The sequence below is a fragment of the Symphalangus syndactylus genome, chromosome 17, assembly GCF_028878055.3.
Source record: "Symphalangus syndactylus isolate Jambi chromosome 17, NHGRI_mSymSyn1-v2.1_pri, whole genome shotgun sequence".
Classification (NCBI taxonomy): domain Eukaryota; kingdom Metazoa; phylum Chordata; class Mammalia; order Primates; family Hylobatidae; genus Symphalangus; species Symphalangus syndactylus.
This window is the reverse complement of record NC_072439.2, coordinates 27,664,138-27,683,618: the sequence shown is the minus strand read 5'-3', so window position 1 is coordinate 27,683,618 and position 19,481 is coordinate 27,664,138. Positions and strand designations below refer to the sequence as shown.

Here is a 19,481-nt window from a genome sequence, read left to right as displayed (position 1 = left end):
TGAGGATAGACCTTGTGAGCTGGAATCAATCCACTGCATTACATACCTCACCTCAAATATACACTATAATATTTTTCTTCACAATCCATTTCAACTCAAATATTTAACTATTTTAATTATTTATTTTCAGACCTATACTTCTCAGTTATAAATAAGAATGACTAAGAAGAAAAGATACAGCACAATAGATTGTTGAACCATTCCTTCAGATTAATTTCAAAACTCCAAGTAATATACTAAAATGGTAAATATAATGAGGGCAGATGTCTGCCTTTTTTGTATACTAAGATAGCCCAAACACCTAGAGAGTGCTTTCTATGGACTGAATGGTTGTGTCTTCCCAAAATTCATATATTAGAGCCTAAATCTCCAATGTGATGGTATTTGTAGGTGGGACCTTTGAGAAGTAATTATATCATGAAAGTGGAGCCCTCATGAATAGGATTATTGTCTTCTAAGAAGAGACATGAGAGAGATGATACCTGTTCCCCCACCCCACAACCACCACATGAGGATCTAGTAAGAAGGCGGGTGTCTACAAGCCAGGAAGATGGCCTTCACCAGACAAATCTGCTGGTGCCTTGATCTTGAACTTCCCACCCTCCAGAATTGTGAGAAATTACTGCTTATTGTTTATCACTCAGTCTGTGGTTTTGTTTTGTTTTTTTTGTGGTGGTGGTTGTTTTGATACAGGGTCTTGCTCTGTCAGTCAGGCTGGAGTGCAGTGGCACCATCACAGCTCACTGCAGCCTCAACCTCCTGGGCTCAAGCAAACCTCCCACCTCAGCCTCTCCAGTAGCTGGGACTGCAGGCACTTGCCACCATACCCGGCTGATTTTTGTATTTTCTTGCAGAGACAGGGTTTCATCATATTGCCCAGGCTGGTCTCAAACTTTTGAGCTCAAGTGATGCACCTACTTCGGCCTCCTAAAGTGTTGGGATTACAAGCGTGAGCCACTGCAACCAGTCAATCTGTGGTATTTTTATCGTAGCAGCTCAAACTGACTAAGACAGTGCCCAATAAATACTTATTGAATAAATGAACAGACTTTTCCAAGGATTATAAATTCTCAAAATTCATACATAGATTTTGAATGAATGTGTTTAATTATCATATAATATATGAAGATTATTTATTTGCTAGCCTAGTTGATCGAACTAATTTTATTTCAGTGACTATGAAAGCCATCAGTAGAGCAAAGACATGTAACCCTAAAAAACCAGAGACCCATGACCTATCACAACTTGTTTTAGAACAAAACAGCATGATGCAGATAAAGCAACATTACTAAATTATAAGATTAAATCTGATTCAATTTTATGTCCGAAGGTCTACAGCCTTTAGTCATCACTGTAATCGTCATTATCATCATCATCATCATCATCATCATCATCATCTCCATCTCGATCTTACAAAGCTGAAGAACCCAAATAGCAAGCTAATGAATTTTAACCACTCAACAAATGATGGAAGGAGCAAACATATCTTCAACTAGAAAAGTATAAATTTTGACCCAATTCTGAATGTATATTGATAAGCACACCAATCATCAGTCTAAAAGGGGTTTGCAATAATGCTTAAATGCATACATATCTTAGCAGGGAACAACTGTCATATAACAGATTACTTATCTATTGGAAAGTATATATGAGGCATTTAAATGCCAGAAACTATCTGCTAGATTTTCCTTGACTTCCTAACTAAAAGGGAAGCTCCTTAAGGTTAAATATGTCACGCTATATTATTGCATTTCCATGCCATAATACTTAGTGGGTCTGAACACACGGGAAAAAAGAATAATTTTTTTTTTTTTTTTTTTTGAGGCATGGTCTCACTCTGTCGCCCAGGCTAGAGTGCATGGCGTGATCACAGCTCAATGCAGCTGTGACCTCCCAGGCTCAAGTGATCCTCCCACCTCTCAGCCTCTCAAGTAGCTGGGACTACAGGCACACACACCCATGCCTGGCTAATTTTTTTTTTTTACTTTTGTAAAGGCAGGGTTTCATCATGTTGCCCAGATGGTCTTGAACTCCCGGGCTCAAGTGATCCTCTCGCCTCAGCTTCCCAAAGTGCTGGGATTACAGGCATGAGCCACCATGCCTGGCTGAAAAAACACCTCATTTTAATTGTCTTAAAAATTCCACTGAAGAAATATGTTGCTGAGAAACTGAGGCACAGAGAAATAAAGTGGTTTTTTCGTGGCCACATGGTTATTTATTGTTACAGCTACAAAAGCATCTCCAGAGTTCTCGCCACTGCACCACACTGGTTTTATAATAGTCAATTTCAAAATTTATCTGCTAACCCAAATAGCAAGCTAATGAATTTTAACCACTCAACAAATGATGGAAGGAGCAAACATACCTTCAACTAGAAAAGTATAAATTCTGACCCAATTCTGAATGTATATTTATAAGCATGCCAATTATCAGTCTAATAGGGGTTGGCAATAATGTTTAAATACATACATATCTTAGCGGGAAAAAAACTGTCATATAACAGTCATTAGATTTAGTCCAAGAACTAAACTTTTAAAAATTAGGTTAGGTTTTTTCCTTAAAGTTTTCCAAAATGGGGCCTCTGTTTTGTGGAGGATGAGATTTCAATGCCCTCTCATTCTCCCCTTGGCCTTTGAATTGCTTCACTGAAATGTGGATCGTCTACCTCCTTTCTCTTTCTACACTGTAAAAAAGAACTAAAGTTAGAGCTATTTCACTCAATTTGACTCAACTTTCCAAAGAAAATACAAACAAAGCTGGAGAACCCAAATAGCAAGCAAGACCAGGTCACAGCTACTGACTTGGCTGATAGCCATTTCTGAGAAATTTTTTGAACACTCTAGCACCAACAAATTTGACTATGCCACTTACCATACAACTATAACAACGTAAAACTAAACTAAGAAAGAAATGGTAGCAGTAACCAGGTCTCCTATTTTAAATAAAATAGTACTGGACAGTGCCTCTGTGAAATTAGAACTGTCTGTAAGCTAGTAATGATAAGAATATAAGTATAAATGTTGTTTTTCTCAAGTAATATGAATGGCCATTTCTAAATTTTTGACTGATCTGAAAGTCACAAATTCATTCCATCAATATATAATGCCCTATTGTTTGCAGAGTCCTGGAAGGCCTGCCCTCTCAAAGAATATATTTTAACAAAGTCTCTTTGTTCTATCACTAGTTGGAAGTTTGCTATTAAAATTCCTATAACCACATAACCCTTTTAAAACCATGGCAGAGTTTTCAGATATAGACAATAATTTTGAATGATCAGTTTTTTCTACCAGAAGGAATCTGTCTCCGCATAGCCCAGGACATTCTGGTTTGAAAACTTTCATTCCAAAGCACAAATGCACCTTTACAAAAATCTTCTGTTCTAGTGCCCACTATAATTTATTTTCAAAGACTTGTTTATAAAGAGCTGCATAATCCACCCAAAGAAAGTCAAAGTGTTTTTCTGTATTATTAAACTCAACAGAAAGTTCCATGTGCAGCTACAGGAGGCCATAGGCAATTAACACTGAAAACTGAAAGGTTTAGAATGTTTGCATGACCTTTAAAGGGCAACACAGTTACCCATTCACATGCATGCAATTATGCAGTGACTAGTTCGTGGCAGCAAATATATATATATTTATTTATATTTAGTAAAACAAACCTTGCATTCATCAGAAACTACTTTGAACTTTCCAGGCTTCATGTAGAGAGTTAGCTTTACAGGAGACTTGTTCAGCTGGTTGTCTTCATTTTGTCAAATTACTAAATTCAGCCTATCACCGTAATTGCTAGAATGCAACATTATCACATTATTGAATCTCTCTGTAAAGAGTTTCCAAAATCTACTGCATAGAGCTATGTTTAAAAGAAGCAATATAAATATAAATTTAATTGAATGACTATGTTTGTACTATTGCTGGGGAAAGGAAGATGTAACTTTGCTAACTAGCCATTCAAGGGAAATCATAAAACAATTACAGCTACTATGGAGTGACTTAGGAGATTGAAGGAAGTGATTAAAAGGACTTTATCTAATATAAACATATAAGCTCTGATTCCTTAGTTATGTATCTCATACTCCACATGAACCACTGAACAAAATAGAGTATTCTTCTTACAGCTTAAATATTTACTCTTCATCTGATTTCCAAGTAAACTAGAAACCTTATGTTTTCCAATGGCAATACCAGTCAATCGCCTAAGTATTCCACTGACTAGCTTGCCTAATATTACAGCACAGGATGAAATCCAACATATCTATGTGGTATACACATTAGAAACAGGTGGATTTTGGAAAACTAACATAAATTTGGAGTATAATATCAATATATTTCTGGCAATTTTGTAGATACCATTTTAAACGAGAATAGTGCATGCCAATGTAATACATAGTTTGTGCATTGACTATGTAGGTGTATATTGAATAAAGACAGCAGCACACAGATATGTTCAGCGTTTAAAATGTGTCAAAATTCCCAGTTGTAGTGTCAATAAAAACATCCCAAAGTGTCTCCGCATTGAGGGCAAAAATGATTTTTTTTTACATTTGTAGCCTAGTAAATAAAAGTATCTCCAAAAGAAAAATTCATGAGAAAAATAGAATATTAACAATGGCTCAAACAGTAAAACTCAGTTATAAATGACCTTGTCATACTACGGATATAGTTGTACTGCAAGTCAAATCATGGAAAATAGTGGAAAAACTATGCACCTAAAAAGGTAGACATTCTACAAAGTTGTTCTGATCACCCTGCTACATAAAACCAGTATTTTAAGTGGGTGTCATTTAAAGCATATGTATGTATGTATGTATGCATGTGCATATATGTATAGATACAGAGATTATATCGTTAGATACTACAGAGAAATATATTTAAGTACTTTCACATTCCAATGTCTAACTTACCCTCTTAAAATTTCTGTAAGATTAAGAAGACAAGAAATGCTTATTTTATTTCATTGACGACACTGCACTGAATGAATCACTGCACTGAATGAACAAAATCAGACCTTCTAAAAATTACCCAATAAGTCAGTGGCCAATGACAATTAAAAAACAGAAACTAACTTCTATGTCTCTGTTTGCTGGGCTCACCTGTCAATCTCCTGTTTCAGATTGTGCTCCGAACCTAAAGTAAAACTGCTTTCTAAAGACTAATGGTAACTCAATGTGAAATTATTTCTTCTCTTTCGATGGAATAATTAAATAGTTCAATATGCTCAAAGTAGTTCAAAATAAAGTTAACCAAAGAATTTTCAAACAAAATGGTAAATTCACCATATCACATGGCATTATAAAATCAGTGGTCCAAAAGCAAGCTATATCATGTGAAATTTTGTGCAAGCCTGTGGCCAGATATGAAGCTGATGCAACTGGTTTGGCCTTCATGTCTAGCAGCAGGCTGTGTTAATGCATTTCTTCTCTTTGTTTTGATGAAGCCCTACTAATAACAGGTTGATGAATTACATTTGCAAATGTCAGGCATAGATCAAAGGGGATGACGGCTTGGATGATTATTTTACCCCAAGTTGTGATTTTTCACCAAGAAAACAAAACTGCATTGCACAGTAAAGTTCCTTATTTTTACTTGAATCTTCAATGAACAAAACAGCTGCAGAAAAATGTGACTTAATGAGGCATCCCTAATAAAATACTGCAGAAGTAAAAGCAGGGGCACTGAACTGTTTGCACTCTGGTTGTTTCATCTTTTCAAATATATTAGAAATAACTGATGATGCTTTGGAACATTCCTTGTTTGGGACATGCATTAGAGAGTTCATCAGTAAATGTTCATCAGTTTGCAGTGATTGCTGAACTTTGGTGCAATCTGACAGCACCTTTTCTTAGGGGCCAAGATAAGAAATGACTGAGAAATCCTGAAGATACACATCTTACCCTTCCTGTATAAGATAATCCATAACTTGCAATTAGTGATAAATCATCCTTAAATGTGTATTTTAACACAAAAATACATTTAAAAGTGATCATCAAAATACTATATTGAAGACACTGGATCCAGGGCTACTAACATTTTCTGATAAAATATAAAATAATTTTTAAATTTTTTCCACTGCCCTCTAAATTTTATCATTTTATAAATTTTTAAATAGGAAAACTGGTCATATCTAAAAACAGATATTTTTACAGCCATGTCATCACATTTTATAACTTGGTGGTTAGTAAATACCATATTGCCATCTCTAAGCAATATGTAATCTATTTTGACATAAATCCATAGGCAACTCAATGAATCTTCATTCTCCAATTTGTCATTGTTAAAATAGCTAATATTTTTCTAATGCGATATCACATATACTTAGAAGCTTTAATTCCCCTTTAGCAGAACCTGTAGCATTATACAGGCATTTGCTTTAATGTCAAAAATTCTGGGTTCATCTTTAAGAGACACACATATCATAGCACTCTACATTAATATGAATTCAAGCATCCTAAAGTACTAAATTTTTTAAAGGCAAGAAAAGAATCAAGATTTTCACATCAAAAAAATGCCTAATTTGAATAAAACAACACACTAAAGCCATTTGCCTCTTAAAAGATTCCCTGTGCCTAAGTATTTAATTGGCAGTGACATTGACCTCACGGACTTTTACTATCTATAAATAATGCAATCCAACTTTTTTATTGAAAATTAGGAAAATGAAAATATTTATAAGCTCCAGTGTGGTAAATGATGGCCTTTAAGTGGCTACTGGTGGCTTTAAAAATTAAGATTCTAAAAAGAAAGGTCAACTCAAACAATTGACTCAGGATGAGATCCAGAACAAAATAAAGTAAGGAAAGAGACAAACATGTCTGATCTTTTATTTGAAATATAAGATGTTAGGTGCCAATTTTGATATTGGAAATGATTAATCAGTCGGAGAGTACAAATGCAAACATGGAAAGGCTGGGGTAAGTACAAATAATCTTAATCCTCTGATTTTTAAAGCTTTAGAAGTATTTTTAATCTCCTTTCCTGGTTATTTTGGTTTAGCACTTTACACAAAAATCTTAAATTGTTCATTTGTCTTAACTTACAGCCTAATAAAGCAGTTTGAGAGTGTTAATTGATAACTCTGAATGTTGATGTTTAAAACAATCCAGTTGAGAAGACAAGAATCAGATCATTATCATTCAGTCAATAGTAACTGAAATTCATCCTGTCCTGTGTAAAGGACCCTCCTACACTACCAAGTACTTTAGGGACACTTCAGAGTAAAGGTTGCTTACGAGTTTGCTGTGTGTGTGTGTGTGTGTGTGGTTTTTAAGGTTTTTTGTCTCCACGAAAAATTTTGTAAAATCCAAGAGGGGATTTCACACTCACAAAAAGAGTATTTTTTTCCCTCTCTCTCTCTTATTGCCATAAGCCAAACTCACGCAGCAAAGGTGAAGAGAGACTAGCCGCTGTAGTAACATTACTACACATTTGATTCCAAACGCTTCAGGCAATTGTTTAACACTCGGTCAGGACGTGGAATACTCAATAGGGAAGCCTCGCGTCCACCCGAAGGCTCTGCGAGCATCTATGGTTCTTCCTTTTCAGACAGGATAACTCAACCTGCAGTTCTTAGAGAAATAGGGCGCCCGGTCTCAAACTTTCCTTTGCAAAGCCAGTGTCTGCAAATAACACGTTCCTCCATTGATAAGTGAAGATCAGTAGCCTCAAGAAAACACTTCTTGGTAGGCACCTGGCCTTTTAGAATTGAAAGGGGAAGGGATGGCAAAGCAGTTGGCAGAAAACCCCCTGTACTAGTAGCAAGATCTAGGAGACATCTAACCGGAAAGACATAAAAAACCATTAGTCTCCCGAAGCCATTCTCACTCTGAACGCTGTTCGTTAAGAGGATCATTTACTAAAGCTCTCTTGTAGTAGCCTTTACAAAAGCTTTATTTCATTCAGTAAGAAAGCACCTCGTCCCAAATCTAAATAAACCTTAAATAGATAAGGCTCAGGAAATTATCAGCTTGATTCTTTATGAAGATAGAGGTGGAGAAATCAATAGACTCGCTGAAACACCCATCTTCTGCAAACAGGCCTGAGAATTAACTAATCAGAAGTGGACAAAAAGTAGGGATTTCAGAAAGATGACCTGACACATCCCATTGATCTTCCCTGGAATGCGACCCCCAACTCCTTATTAAGAGTCCAAAATGGTTACCAGCCAGGATGGGTCTGGGTGAGGAATCGAATTAAAACCCACTTCAATTCTCGACCTGGTCGTTTGCTGTATTAGGAGAAATGGGGCAGAGAGGGAGGGCACCGCTCACGAAGCCTCCTTTCGCATGCTCCGATCCCCTCTCCGCGTCCCTCTATTCCGCCCCTACCCTGACCGCCCGCGAGGGAGACGCCGGCCGATGGACCCGCATCTGCCCTCACCTCTCGCCTTCCCCGGACGATCCCCCTACAGCCCCGGACCCCCAAGAAAGGGGAAGGGAGACGTGTGCACACGGGGGCTTCCGGGACGCGGTCCTGCAGTTGCCGCTCCGGTCCCCAGCGCTGGCCGGCGACCCGAGGCGCGGCTCGCACCTACCTGCAGCCCCGCTTCCCGGTGGCGGCAACACCTAGCGATGCTCCTGCAGCTTTTGCGGGCCGGCGCCAGCCTTATCGCTCTCGCATCGCTTCCAAGATGCCAATCCGCCGTCACCATCCAGGGGCATAGGGAACCGAAGTCTGGTGCTGTGTGCTCGTGGAGGGCGGCGTGTGAGTGTGGCCCTGAGCGTGCGAGTGTGCGCGCGCGTGTGGATGTGTTTCCTCCTCCGATGGCAAAGAGGGTTCAGGAATCTCTTGACATCCAAACTGGAATCCCCCTGAAGCGGGTGAAGGTGAGCCTGATCCTTCTCCCCCCTTCTTTATTCCACAGTGACAAAGTAATCAAAAGATTTGTTTACTGAGGAAAAGCCAAAGTCCCACAGCCCTTGGCAGCGCCCGCGGTCGCCTCCTGTCCTCGCCGGATGCGCGCGGTGCGCTCAGCTCCCTGGACTGCAAGAATCAAGGCGGTCTTGCAGCAATTACCGCTCTTATTCCATCTCTGATTTGTTTGCTTTTAAGGCCGACTAAAGACTTTTCCTCTCGCCTCACGTCGTCTCTCCCTGTCACACACAAACACACTCACACATCCTCCGTTCCCTCTCTCCCGCCCTCCCTCTTGTTCTCTGGGGAAAGGCAATTGGACAGAATGATTCACCTTCAGGAAAGCAGCCTGGGCCACGCACTACTCGAGTTCTCTGGCTCTCGCAGGTACTGGGTCTCCAACGTGCCGGAGTTGCTGGGAGGCTCGGGACAGGAAGGAGGAGAGGCTCTGAGCTCAGCCGATGTCCCCCCGCCAGACGCCCGCGTTCCTCCGTCCAGATGCCCCTGTTCCTACTGCTCACAGATAGGTCCCCGCTGGTGCCCTCGCGGAGACTTTGCGCCTTCCACTCGAGTCCACTTAGCAGCAACTCCTGGCCAGCTTCAGCCCCTCAATCCCGCCTCGAAGTGCTGCGGGCAGAGCTCCACGCAGCCCATCCGCTGCCCTTCTAGGCATTGTGGGCTGGAAGGAAGGGAAACCCGCCGATGTCCCCCTGGCAGCAGTGCCCTGGCACCGTCACCACCGAGGTGCGAGTTCCAACATCGAACACAAGCGAGCAGGTGTCGCCTGTGTCACTTCGCTAAAGGCGGGAGGGGAGAAAGAAAGGAGCTGGGGGAGGGGGCCGAGGAAACAAATCCAGATCACCGGCGGGGAAAGAAGCCGTTTAGCAAGCAAAGCCTCCTCTCCGCGTCCCACCCCAGATGCTATACTGTCAAAAGACACTGATGCTAATCTCTTAGAAAGTCGTCATAAAGGGCAGAGCCCCTGCTCCACTCTAGAACCTTATTACACCCAGCCTGGCTGTCCAGTGAGTACAGAGTGACTTGGCTCCCCCGTATAGTGCAGCGAGAATGCAGGAGGAGAATAGGTCCCGACACTCCAGGTTGAGTTAAGCAGTAAAATGGAATGGCAGGGCCGGGAGGCGTTGCCTCGCCTCTCTCTCCCAACAGCCAGTTCTGTTAGCCCCAGCAACTGCCGTTGAGAGCAAACAACGGTCCTGCAGAAAAAGAACGAGACAGTAAAGATGAGGCGGCAATTGGTATAAAAGCTGGACTATGTCTCCCTCTAGAGGGTCAACCGGATTAGAACGCTTTACTAGATGTAACAGACCAGTTTCTCTCCATAAAGAAAAAGAAAACAATATCTGGCTTCTTGCATTTTTACAAATTACAACTTCTCAAGGATTTAGACGGAGGATTTTCACTGCAGCCCTATTAAGCAAAGCCCTTGCTAAAGGAACGTCGTGATATTCATGACGCTGGAAGGTCATGTCCTTACATGTTTGGTCAAATTGGGTGTTGGTTTAAGCGCTGTGCATATGAGCTCAAATGAAGGGTCTTCTGAGGCTCACTTCGATCATGTTTGGAGATGAGCAAAACCTTAATCTAGTGATTAGAAGACTATTCAAAAATGAATAATTAGAAATAATGAATTCAGAAAAAGAAAATCTGAAACAAAGAAAGGGAATGCTGACCCAGGAAATCTTACAAGTCTTTTACAAGGAAAGATAACTCAAGAATCTGGTTTTGGAGCCAGTTTTCATAACTCTTTTTCAACTAGACCAATAATGGTCAAGATAGCTAAATTCCTTCCAGCTCTAAAGGTCTGTGCTTTTATATAGCTGTGATTCACTGAAACCATTGACAAATTAGGTATCACAAGCTCTCTTCACCAGCTATAAAATAAAAGTAATACTACCTACCATATTTACAAAGAAATATAGAATATATGCTTCACTTAGCTATTTTATCTTAACATGCTTAGTAAATCAACCATATTTTGTATCTAAAATGCATCAAGTAATTTAATTATGTTGAGGTGGTCATTTTTATAAAAAATAGCTCCACCGATTTTATAAAGTTTTGTTACATCAGTCCAAGTCGAGCTAGGTCCCATCTGTAACCTTAACATTTAGATTTTTGTGAACTTACTATTTGAGCTGTTAATACATGTGTAAAATATGTATTAAAGTTAATATTAAACACTCTTCCATTCACTCTGAATTTTTGGAGCAGTTCTATTTTAACTTGATAATCTAAATTAGCATAGTCACAAAGAAAGAAAAGAACATATTTTTTAAATAGCTGAGACTAGTTGAAATCACTTAAAACAAAGCACCAAAACTAAACAAGGCAAGTTTTACCGTAACCAATTGCTCTATGGCATATTTGACTTGGTCTAGTAGTATACAGCAATCACTTGTTTCCAAGGAACTCTCAGATAGTCTCTTTCAAAAGATTTATGCCATGTGATTAAATATTTCATTCCACTTACATAGTAACTTATATCCAGGAAAACAACGTTTACATTTTAAAACACCTGCACTGTTTCACTGCAAATCTTAGAGTAATTTTTTGTCTGCTGTGTTCAATAGTGTGATGAAATTCAAGCAGGAATGACATTAGAAACTTGGACTCTGTACTAGAAAGAAGTCACTTACAAAATCACTTTAGAACATTGGCTTTCTTCACACACACACACACACACACAAACATAAAGCATACATTATAATCTATCTTCTAATTCATTAACTTTTTGTGGTTGTAGAGGAATCTATAGTTTTGTCATCTTGTTAAAACTTTATTTGTATTGTTTAAGTGTGGGACATTTTCAGCCTTATTTTTCTAACTAAACCCACTGTGTTTTTACAAATATATGAAAAAGAGAACAGATATATAATTACAAAACATAGCAAAATTTCTTATCCAATGTCATATGATGCTGAAATTCTATCATAACCTCTGTGCTTTTTGTAAATAATTCCCAATAATTTTTAGATCAAGATATTCCTATTTCCAGCATCTCTTAAACAAAACAAAATCTTTTGCATTCTCTTCAAAGGAAACAAAGTAGCAAATATTCTCCCAATTTAACAGAAATTTTTTGTTGATACTTCTTACCTTCTACAGGCATGCTTCAAAAATGTTGCAGGTTTGGTTCCAAACCACCACAAATATTGCAATAAAGTGAGTCACACAATTTTTTTGGTTTCTCAATGCATGTGAAAGTTATGTTTACACCATACTGCAGTCCATTAGGTATGCAATAACATTTTGTCTTAAAAATGTACATATCTTACCTTGAAAATGGTTTAATGCTTTTTTTAAAAAAAGTGTAATGATCATCTGAGCCTTCAGCGATTCCTAATCTTTTTGCTGATGGAGAGTCTTGTTTCAGTGTTGATGGCTGCTGACGGATCAGGGTAGTGGTTGCTGAAGGTTGGAATTGCTGTGGTGATTTCTTAAAATAAGACAATAATGAGGTTTGCTGTGTCAATTGACTCTTCCTTTCACAAAAGATTTCTCTGTACCACACAATGCTGCTTGATAGCATTTTATCCACAGTAGAACTTCTTTCAAAATTGGAGTTAGTCCTCTCAACTCTGCCACTGCTTTATCAGTCAGGTTTATGAAATATGCTAAATCCTTTGTTGTCATTTCAACAATATTCACAGCATCTTCACCATGAGTAAATTCCATCTCAAAAAAAAAACTACTTCTGTGGATGTTTGCTCATCCACAGAAGCAACTCTTCTAGCACCTAGAATGGTGAATGATCTCCAGAAGCTTTTCAATTTACTTTGCCCAGATCCATCAGAGGAATCATTACCTATGACAGATGTAGCCTAGCAAAATATATTTCTTAAATAAGAAGACTTGAAAGCTAAAATTACTTCTTGACCTGTGGGCTGCAGAACAGATGTTGTATTAGCAGGCATGAAAACAACATTAACCTTCTTGTACATCATCAGAGCTGTTGGATGACCAAGTGTATTGTCAATAAGCAGTAGTATTTTGAAAGGAATCTTTTTGTGAAGCCAGTAGCTCTCAACAGTAGGCTTAAAATATTTAATAAAATATGCTGTAAACAAATGTACTGCTATCAGGATTTCTTTTTCCATTTATAAAACACAAGCAGAGTAGATTTATTATAATTCTTAAGGGCCATACGATTTTCAGAATGGCAAATGAGCATTGGCTCCAACTTAAAGTCACCAGCTGCATTATCCTCTAACAAGAGAGTCACCCTGTCCTTCGAAGCTTCGAAGCCAGGCACCGACTTCTGTCTAGCTGGGAAAGTCCCAGATGTCATCCTCTTCCACTATAAGGATGCTTATTTACATTGAAAATCTGTTGTTTAGTGTATCCACCTTCATCAATGATCTTAGCTAGATCTTCTGGATAACTTGCTGCAGCTTCCACCTAAGCACTTGCTGCTTCAACTTTTACTTGTATATTATGGAGACAGCTTCTTTCTCCAAATCTCATCAACCAACCTCTGCTAGTTACAAATTTTTCTTCTGAAGATTTTTTACCTTTCTCTCAGCCTTTATAGAATTGAAGAGAGTTAAGGCTTTGCTCTGGATTAGACCCTGGCTAAAAGGAATGTTGTGGCTGGTTTGATTTTCTATCTAGACCACCAAAGCTTTCTCTATGTCAGCAAGAAGACTGTTTTTGCTTTCTTATCATTTGTGTGTTCACTGGAGCAGCACTTTTCATTTCCTTCTTGAACTTTTCCTTTGCATTCACAACCTGGCTAGCAGTTTGGCTCAAGAGGCCTAGTTCTCAGCTTTTGACATACCTTCCTCACTAAGCTTAATCATTTCTAGCTTTTGATTTAAAGTGAGAGACATGAGACTCTTCCTTTCATTTGAACACTTACAGACCACTGTAGGGTTATATTAATGGGCCTAATTTCAATATTAGGTCAGGGAATAGGGAGACCCCAGGAGAGAGAGGGAGTTGGGGGAACAGCCAGTTGGTGAAACAGTCAGAACCACACGTTTATTAATTATGTTTGCCATCTTACATGAGCACAGTTCATTGCATCCTAAGACAATTATAATAGTAATATCAAAGACCAGTGATCACAGACCACCATAACAGATACAAGAATAATACAAAAAGTCTGAAATATTGTGAGAATTACCAAAATCTAACACAGAAACATGAAGTGAGCACATGCTGCTGAATAAAGGGCACTGAGGGACTTGTTCAACACAGGGTTACCACAAACCTTAAATTTGTAAAAACAAAATAAAATAACAATAATAAATAAAAACAATATTTGCAAAGTGTAGTAAAAGAGGGGTCTCCAACCCCCAGGGACTGGTACCTTCCCTGTTAGTAACCCAGTCTCACAGCAGGGGTGAGCTGTGGGCAAATGAGCATTACTGCCTGAGCTCCATCTCCTGTCAGATCAGCTGCAGCATTAGATTCTCACAGAAGCCCGAACCCTATTGTAAACTGCACATGCAAGAGATCCAGGTTGTGCACTCCTTATGAGAATCTAATGCCTGATGATCTGAGGTGGGATGGTTTCATCCCGAAATCATCCCCACGAACTGTCCATTGAAAAAAACTGTCCTCCATGAAACCGGTCCCTGGTGCTGAAAAGGTTGGGGACCGCTGCAATAAAGTAGGGCATAACAAGTTGAGGAATAACCATATTTGTTTAAATTGCCATCCTCCTCAAGTCTACGCTGTAAAAAATAATCTCTTTAAATGCTGAACTTAATTGGATTGTAACTCTATCATAGCTTTCCATGTTCTGTTCGCTAAAAATCACTTTGGTGCACTTCAGGCTTTTTCTTTTTTGCCTTTTATAGAAAATTACTTTATTGAAGTATAATTGACATACAATCAACTGCATGTATTTAAAGTGTACAATCTGATGAGTTTTGACGTATGGGTATATCTGTGAAACTACCACCAGTCAAAATACCAAATGTTTCCATTCCCCCAAAAGTTACCTCATGCCGATTTATAATCCGTATCTTCTTCCAGTCCTGTCTCTAGCATCCACTGATCTAGTTTCTGTCACTATAGTTTGCATTTTCCACAGTTTATATAAATTGAATAGTATTGTATGTGTTCTTTTTTTGTCAGGCTTCTTCCCATTGGCATAATTATTTTCAGATCATCTGTGTTGTTGTACATAGCAATAGGTCATTCTTTTTTACTTCCAAGTAGTATTTCACATTGTAGATATACCAAAATATCTTTAACCATTCACCTCTTAATGAACATTTGGGTTACTTCTAGTTTGGGGATATTAAAAATAAAGCTGCTATGAACATTTGTGAAGAAGGCCTTGAGTGAACCTATGTTTTCATTGCTCTGGGTTACTACCTAGAAATGAAATGGCTGGATCATATGGTAGGGTATGTTTAACTTAAAAACAAGAAGTATTTTCTAAAGTGTCTGTGCCATTTTGTATTCCCATCTGCTGTGGTGGAGAGCTTTTGGAGCACTTCTAGCTTTCTACCAAAGGCTTTGTATGATATCTAAACTCCTTACCTCAAATCCCCACAACATCTTATAAAGCAGATGATATAAACCCATTTATCACATGAAAAAAATGAGACAATCTACCTGTTATTATATATTGGAGCTGAGATTCAAACCAGATCTATCTAAAGTCAGAGCCAGTCATTGATTTTTTTGTTTGGCTTGGTTTTGTTTTTGTTTTTGTTTTCCCAGCTTCCTCTCTTTCTGCCTCCAACCCCGCTAGTAAAACATGTTATCTCCTGTATCACAGGGAGATCAAACTCATTTGGATCTGGATATGGAAAAGGCTTTAGCCAGAGAACCTGGGTTCATTAGTAAGAATAAAGGGAAGAGATTAGTAAGAGAGATAGAGTAACGAGAAAAATTAGCTCTGGCTCCCCTCAGTGTTCTGCAAGATACGGTATTATAACAATTAAATTAAAACTTATGAGTCCTAGTTCATAGTTCTTAGCTTGTGGGAGTGCTACCTACAAGCCATTCATCCTCACTTGTCTCCTCTTATTTTATTTGATGTTAACCAAGTTATTTCTAGCTTACGCAATAATGTATCTCTCATTTATCTTTTAAATGCTTTTTAAAAACATTTACAGAATATTTTCATGTAATCAGGTGAGTGGAAGGAAGCACAGAATTCATTCCACACAACCCAAGGTTACATGCATGTTATTAACCTATACTACCCCATCCCCTAGCATGGTACCTAACACACAATAAATACTCTATAAATACTTTGTGGTCAAAACTCAGGAAACTAAACAGGCCAACTGAATAGACACATGCCATGGAGATAAGTCAAGAAGACCATTTCACAAAGTGATGTGAGAAACAACTGAGGCAGGAAAACTGTCCTAAATGTAGTAGGCAAATATAACAAACCACCCCAAAACTTAGTTACTTAAAGAAGAAACATTTATTTAGTTCACATTTCTGTGGATTGGCAATTTGTTTTTGGCTCATTCTTCTTGACTCGGTTGGGCTTACTCATGTGTCTGAAATCAGCTGGCAGTGTGTTGCCTCAGTCATTATCTGACAATTGGCTGATTGTAAGCTGGAGTACTGGGGATAAGTACGCCATATGCTTTTTTATTTTATTTTACTTTATTTTATTTTAAGTGCCTGGATACATGTGCAAGACGTTTAGGTTTGTTACATAGGTAAACAAGTACCATTGCGGTTTGCTGCACCTATCAACCCATCGCCTGGGTATTATACCCAGCATGCATAAGCTATTTATTCTGATACTCTCCCTCCCCACACCCCACCAATGCCATCAGGCCCCAGAGTGTATTGTTTCCCTCCCTGTGTTCATGTGTTCACATTGTTCAGCTCCCACTTATAAATGAGAACATGTGGTGTTTGGTGTTCTGTTCCTGTGTTAGTTTGCTGAGGACAATGGCTTTAGGCTCCATCCATTTCCCTGTAAAGGACATGATCTCATTCCTTTTTATGGCTGCATAGTATTCCATGGCATGTATATATATGTGTGTGTGTGTGTGTGTGTGTGTGTGTGTGTGTGTGTGTATAAAACATTGTCTTTATCCAGTCTATCACTGGTGGGAATTTGTGTGGATTCTATATCTTTGCTATTGTGAATAGTATTGCAATGAACATATGCATGCATGTATCTTTATAATAGAATGATTGATGTTCCTTTGGCTATATACCCAGTAATGGCATTGCTGGGTCAAATGGTATTTCTGGTTCTAGGTCTCTGAGGAATCACCACATTGTCTTCCACAATGGTTGAACTAATTTACATTCCCACCAACAGTGTAAAAGTGTTTCTGTTTGTCCACAACCTCAACAGCATCTGTCGTTTCTTGCTTTTTAATAAACGCGATTCTGATTGGTGTGAGATGATATCTCATTGTGGTGTTAATTTGCATTTCTCTAATGATCAGTGATGTTGAGCTTTGTTTCATATGCTTGTTAGTTGCATATATGTCTTCTCCTGAGAAGTGTCTGTTCAAGTCCTTTGCCCACTTTTTAATAGGGTTGTTTGTTTTCTTCTTGTAAATTTGTTTAAGTTCCTTGTAGATTCTGGATATTAGACTTTGTCAGATGGATAGATTGAAAAATTTTCTCTCATTCTGTAGATTGTTTGCTCACTCTGATGATCGTTTCTTTTGCTGTGTAGAAGCTCTTTGGTTTAATTAAATCCCATTTGTCAATTTTTCCTTTTGTTGCAATTGCTGTTTATGTTTTCATCATGAAATCTTTGCCCATGCCTACGTACTAAATGGTATTGCCTAGATTTTCTTCTAGGGTTTTTATATTTTTGGGCTTTACATTTAAGTCATTAATCCATCATGAGTTAATTTTTGTACAAGGTGTAAGGAAAGGGTCCAGCTTCATTTTCTGTATATGGCTAGCCAGTTATCCCAGCACAGTTTATTCAACAGGGAATCCTTTCCCTATTGCTCGTTTTTGTCAGATTTGTCAAAGATCAGATGGTTGTAGATATGCAATCTTATTTCTGAGATCTCTATTCTGTTCCATTGGTCTATTGTCTGTTTCTGTATCAGTACCACACTGTTTTGGTTACTGTAGCTTTGTTGTATAGTTTGAAGTCAGGTAGTGCGATGCCTCCAGCTTTGTTCTTTATGCTTAAGATTGTCTTGGCTATATGGGCTCTTTTTTGGTTCCATATGAATTTTAAAGTAGTTTTCTCTAATTCTGTGAAGAATGTCAATGGTAGTTTAATGAGAATAGCATTGAATCTATAAATTACTTTGGGCAGTATGGCCATTTTCACAATATTGGTTCTTCCTATCCATGAGCATAGAATGTTTTTCCATTTGTTTGTGTCCTCTTTTATTTCCCTGAGCAGTGGTTCGTAGTTCTCCTTAAAGAGGTCCTTCACATCCCTTGTTAGCTGTATTCCTAGGTATTTTATTCTCTTTGTAAGAATTGTAATGGGAATTCATTCATGATTTGGCTCTGTGCTTGTCTATTGTTGGTGTATAGAAATGCTTGTGATTTTTGTATGTTTATTTTGTATCCTGAGACCGCTGAAATTGCATATCAGCTTAAGAAGCTTTTGGGCTGAGATGATGGGGTTTTCTAGATATAGGATCATGTCATCTGCAAATAGAGACAGTTTGACTTCCTCTCTTCCTATTTGAATACGCTTTCTTTCTTTCTCTTGCCTGACTGCCCTGGCCAGAACTTCCAATACTATGTTGAATAGGAGTGGTAGGAGAGGGCATCCTTGTCTTACGCTGGTTAAAAGGAATGCTTCCAGCTTTTGCCTATTCAGTATGACATTGGCTGTCAGTTTGTCATAAAAGGTTCTTTTTATTTTGAGGTATGTTCCATCAATACCTAGTTTATTGAGAGTTTTTAATGTGAAGGGATGTTGAATTTTAGCAAAGGCCTTTTCCTATGTCTATTGAGATAATTATGTGGTTATTGTCTTTAATTCTGTTTATGTGATGAATTATGTTTATTGATTTGCATATGTTGAAACAGCCTTGCATCCCAGGGATGAAGCCGACTTGATCATGGTGGATAAGCTTTTTGATGTCCTGCTGCATTTGATTTGCCAGTATTTCTTGAGGATTTTTGCATTGATGTTCATCAGGGACATTGACCTGAACTTCGTTGTTGTTGTATCTCTGCAAGGTTCTGGTATCAGGATGATGCTGGCCACAAAAGATGAGTTGGGAGGGGTCTCTCCTTTTCAATTGTTTGGAATAGTTTCAGAAGAAATGGTACCAGTGCCTTTTCATACCTCTGGTAGAATTCAGCTGCAAATCTGTCTGGTCCTAGGCTTTTTTTGGTTGGTAGGCTATTTATTATTGCCTCAATTTCATAACCTGTTATTGGTCTATTTAGGGATTCAACTTCTTTCAGATTCAGTCTTCAGAGGTTGTACGTGTCCAAGAATTTATTTCTTCTAGATTTTCTAGTTTATTTGCATAGATGTGTTTATAGTATTCTCTGATGGCTGTTTGTATTTCTGTGGGGTCAATGATGATATCCCCTTTATGATTTTTTATTGTGTCTATTTTATTCTTCTCTCTTTTCTCCTTTATGAGTTTAGCTAACAGTCTATTTTATTAATTTTTTTCAACAAACAAGCTCCTGGATTAGCTGATTTTTTAAGGGCTTTTCATATCC

The 19,481-nt window shown here is 38.4% G+C and overlaps 2 protein-coding genes across 11 annotated transcripts in view; both read right to left on the bottom strand.

Annotated features, from left to right (window-relative positions):
• Positions 1-12,925, bottom strand: part of LOC134732871 (tigger transposable element-derived protein 1-like) — a 73,534-nt gene extending 60,609 nt beyond the window's left edge. Inside the window, exon 1 of one of the 2 annotated variants that reach the window (XR_010116397.1) lies at positions 9,187-9,289. Coding sequence is in view for 1 of the 2 variants with exons in the window: in XM_063620063.1 (XP_063476133.1) it covers positions 12,149-12,402 (254 nt within the window). In the remaining variant the exon portion in view is untranslated. Of the gene's footprint in view, positions 1-9,186; positions 9,290-12,148 lie in introns of those variants that run through there. The other variant, XM_063620063.1, reaches the window with a different exon arrangement.
• Positions 1-19,481, bottom strand: part of TAFA2 (TAFA chemokine like family member 2) — a 575,512-nt gene that overhangs the window by 491,079 nt on the left and 64,952 nt on the right. The window contains exon 1 of one of the 9 annotated variants that reach the window (XM_063620060.1): positions 8,533-9,187. The exons of the other annotated variants lie outside the window; for them this stretch is intronic. The gene's annotated coding sequence lies outside the window, so the exon portion shown is untranslated. Of the gene's footprint in view, positions 1-8,532; positions 9,188-19,481 lie in introns of those variants that run through there. 9 annotated transcript variants of the gene reach the window in all.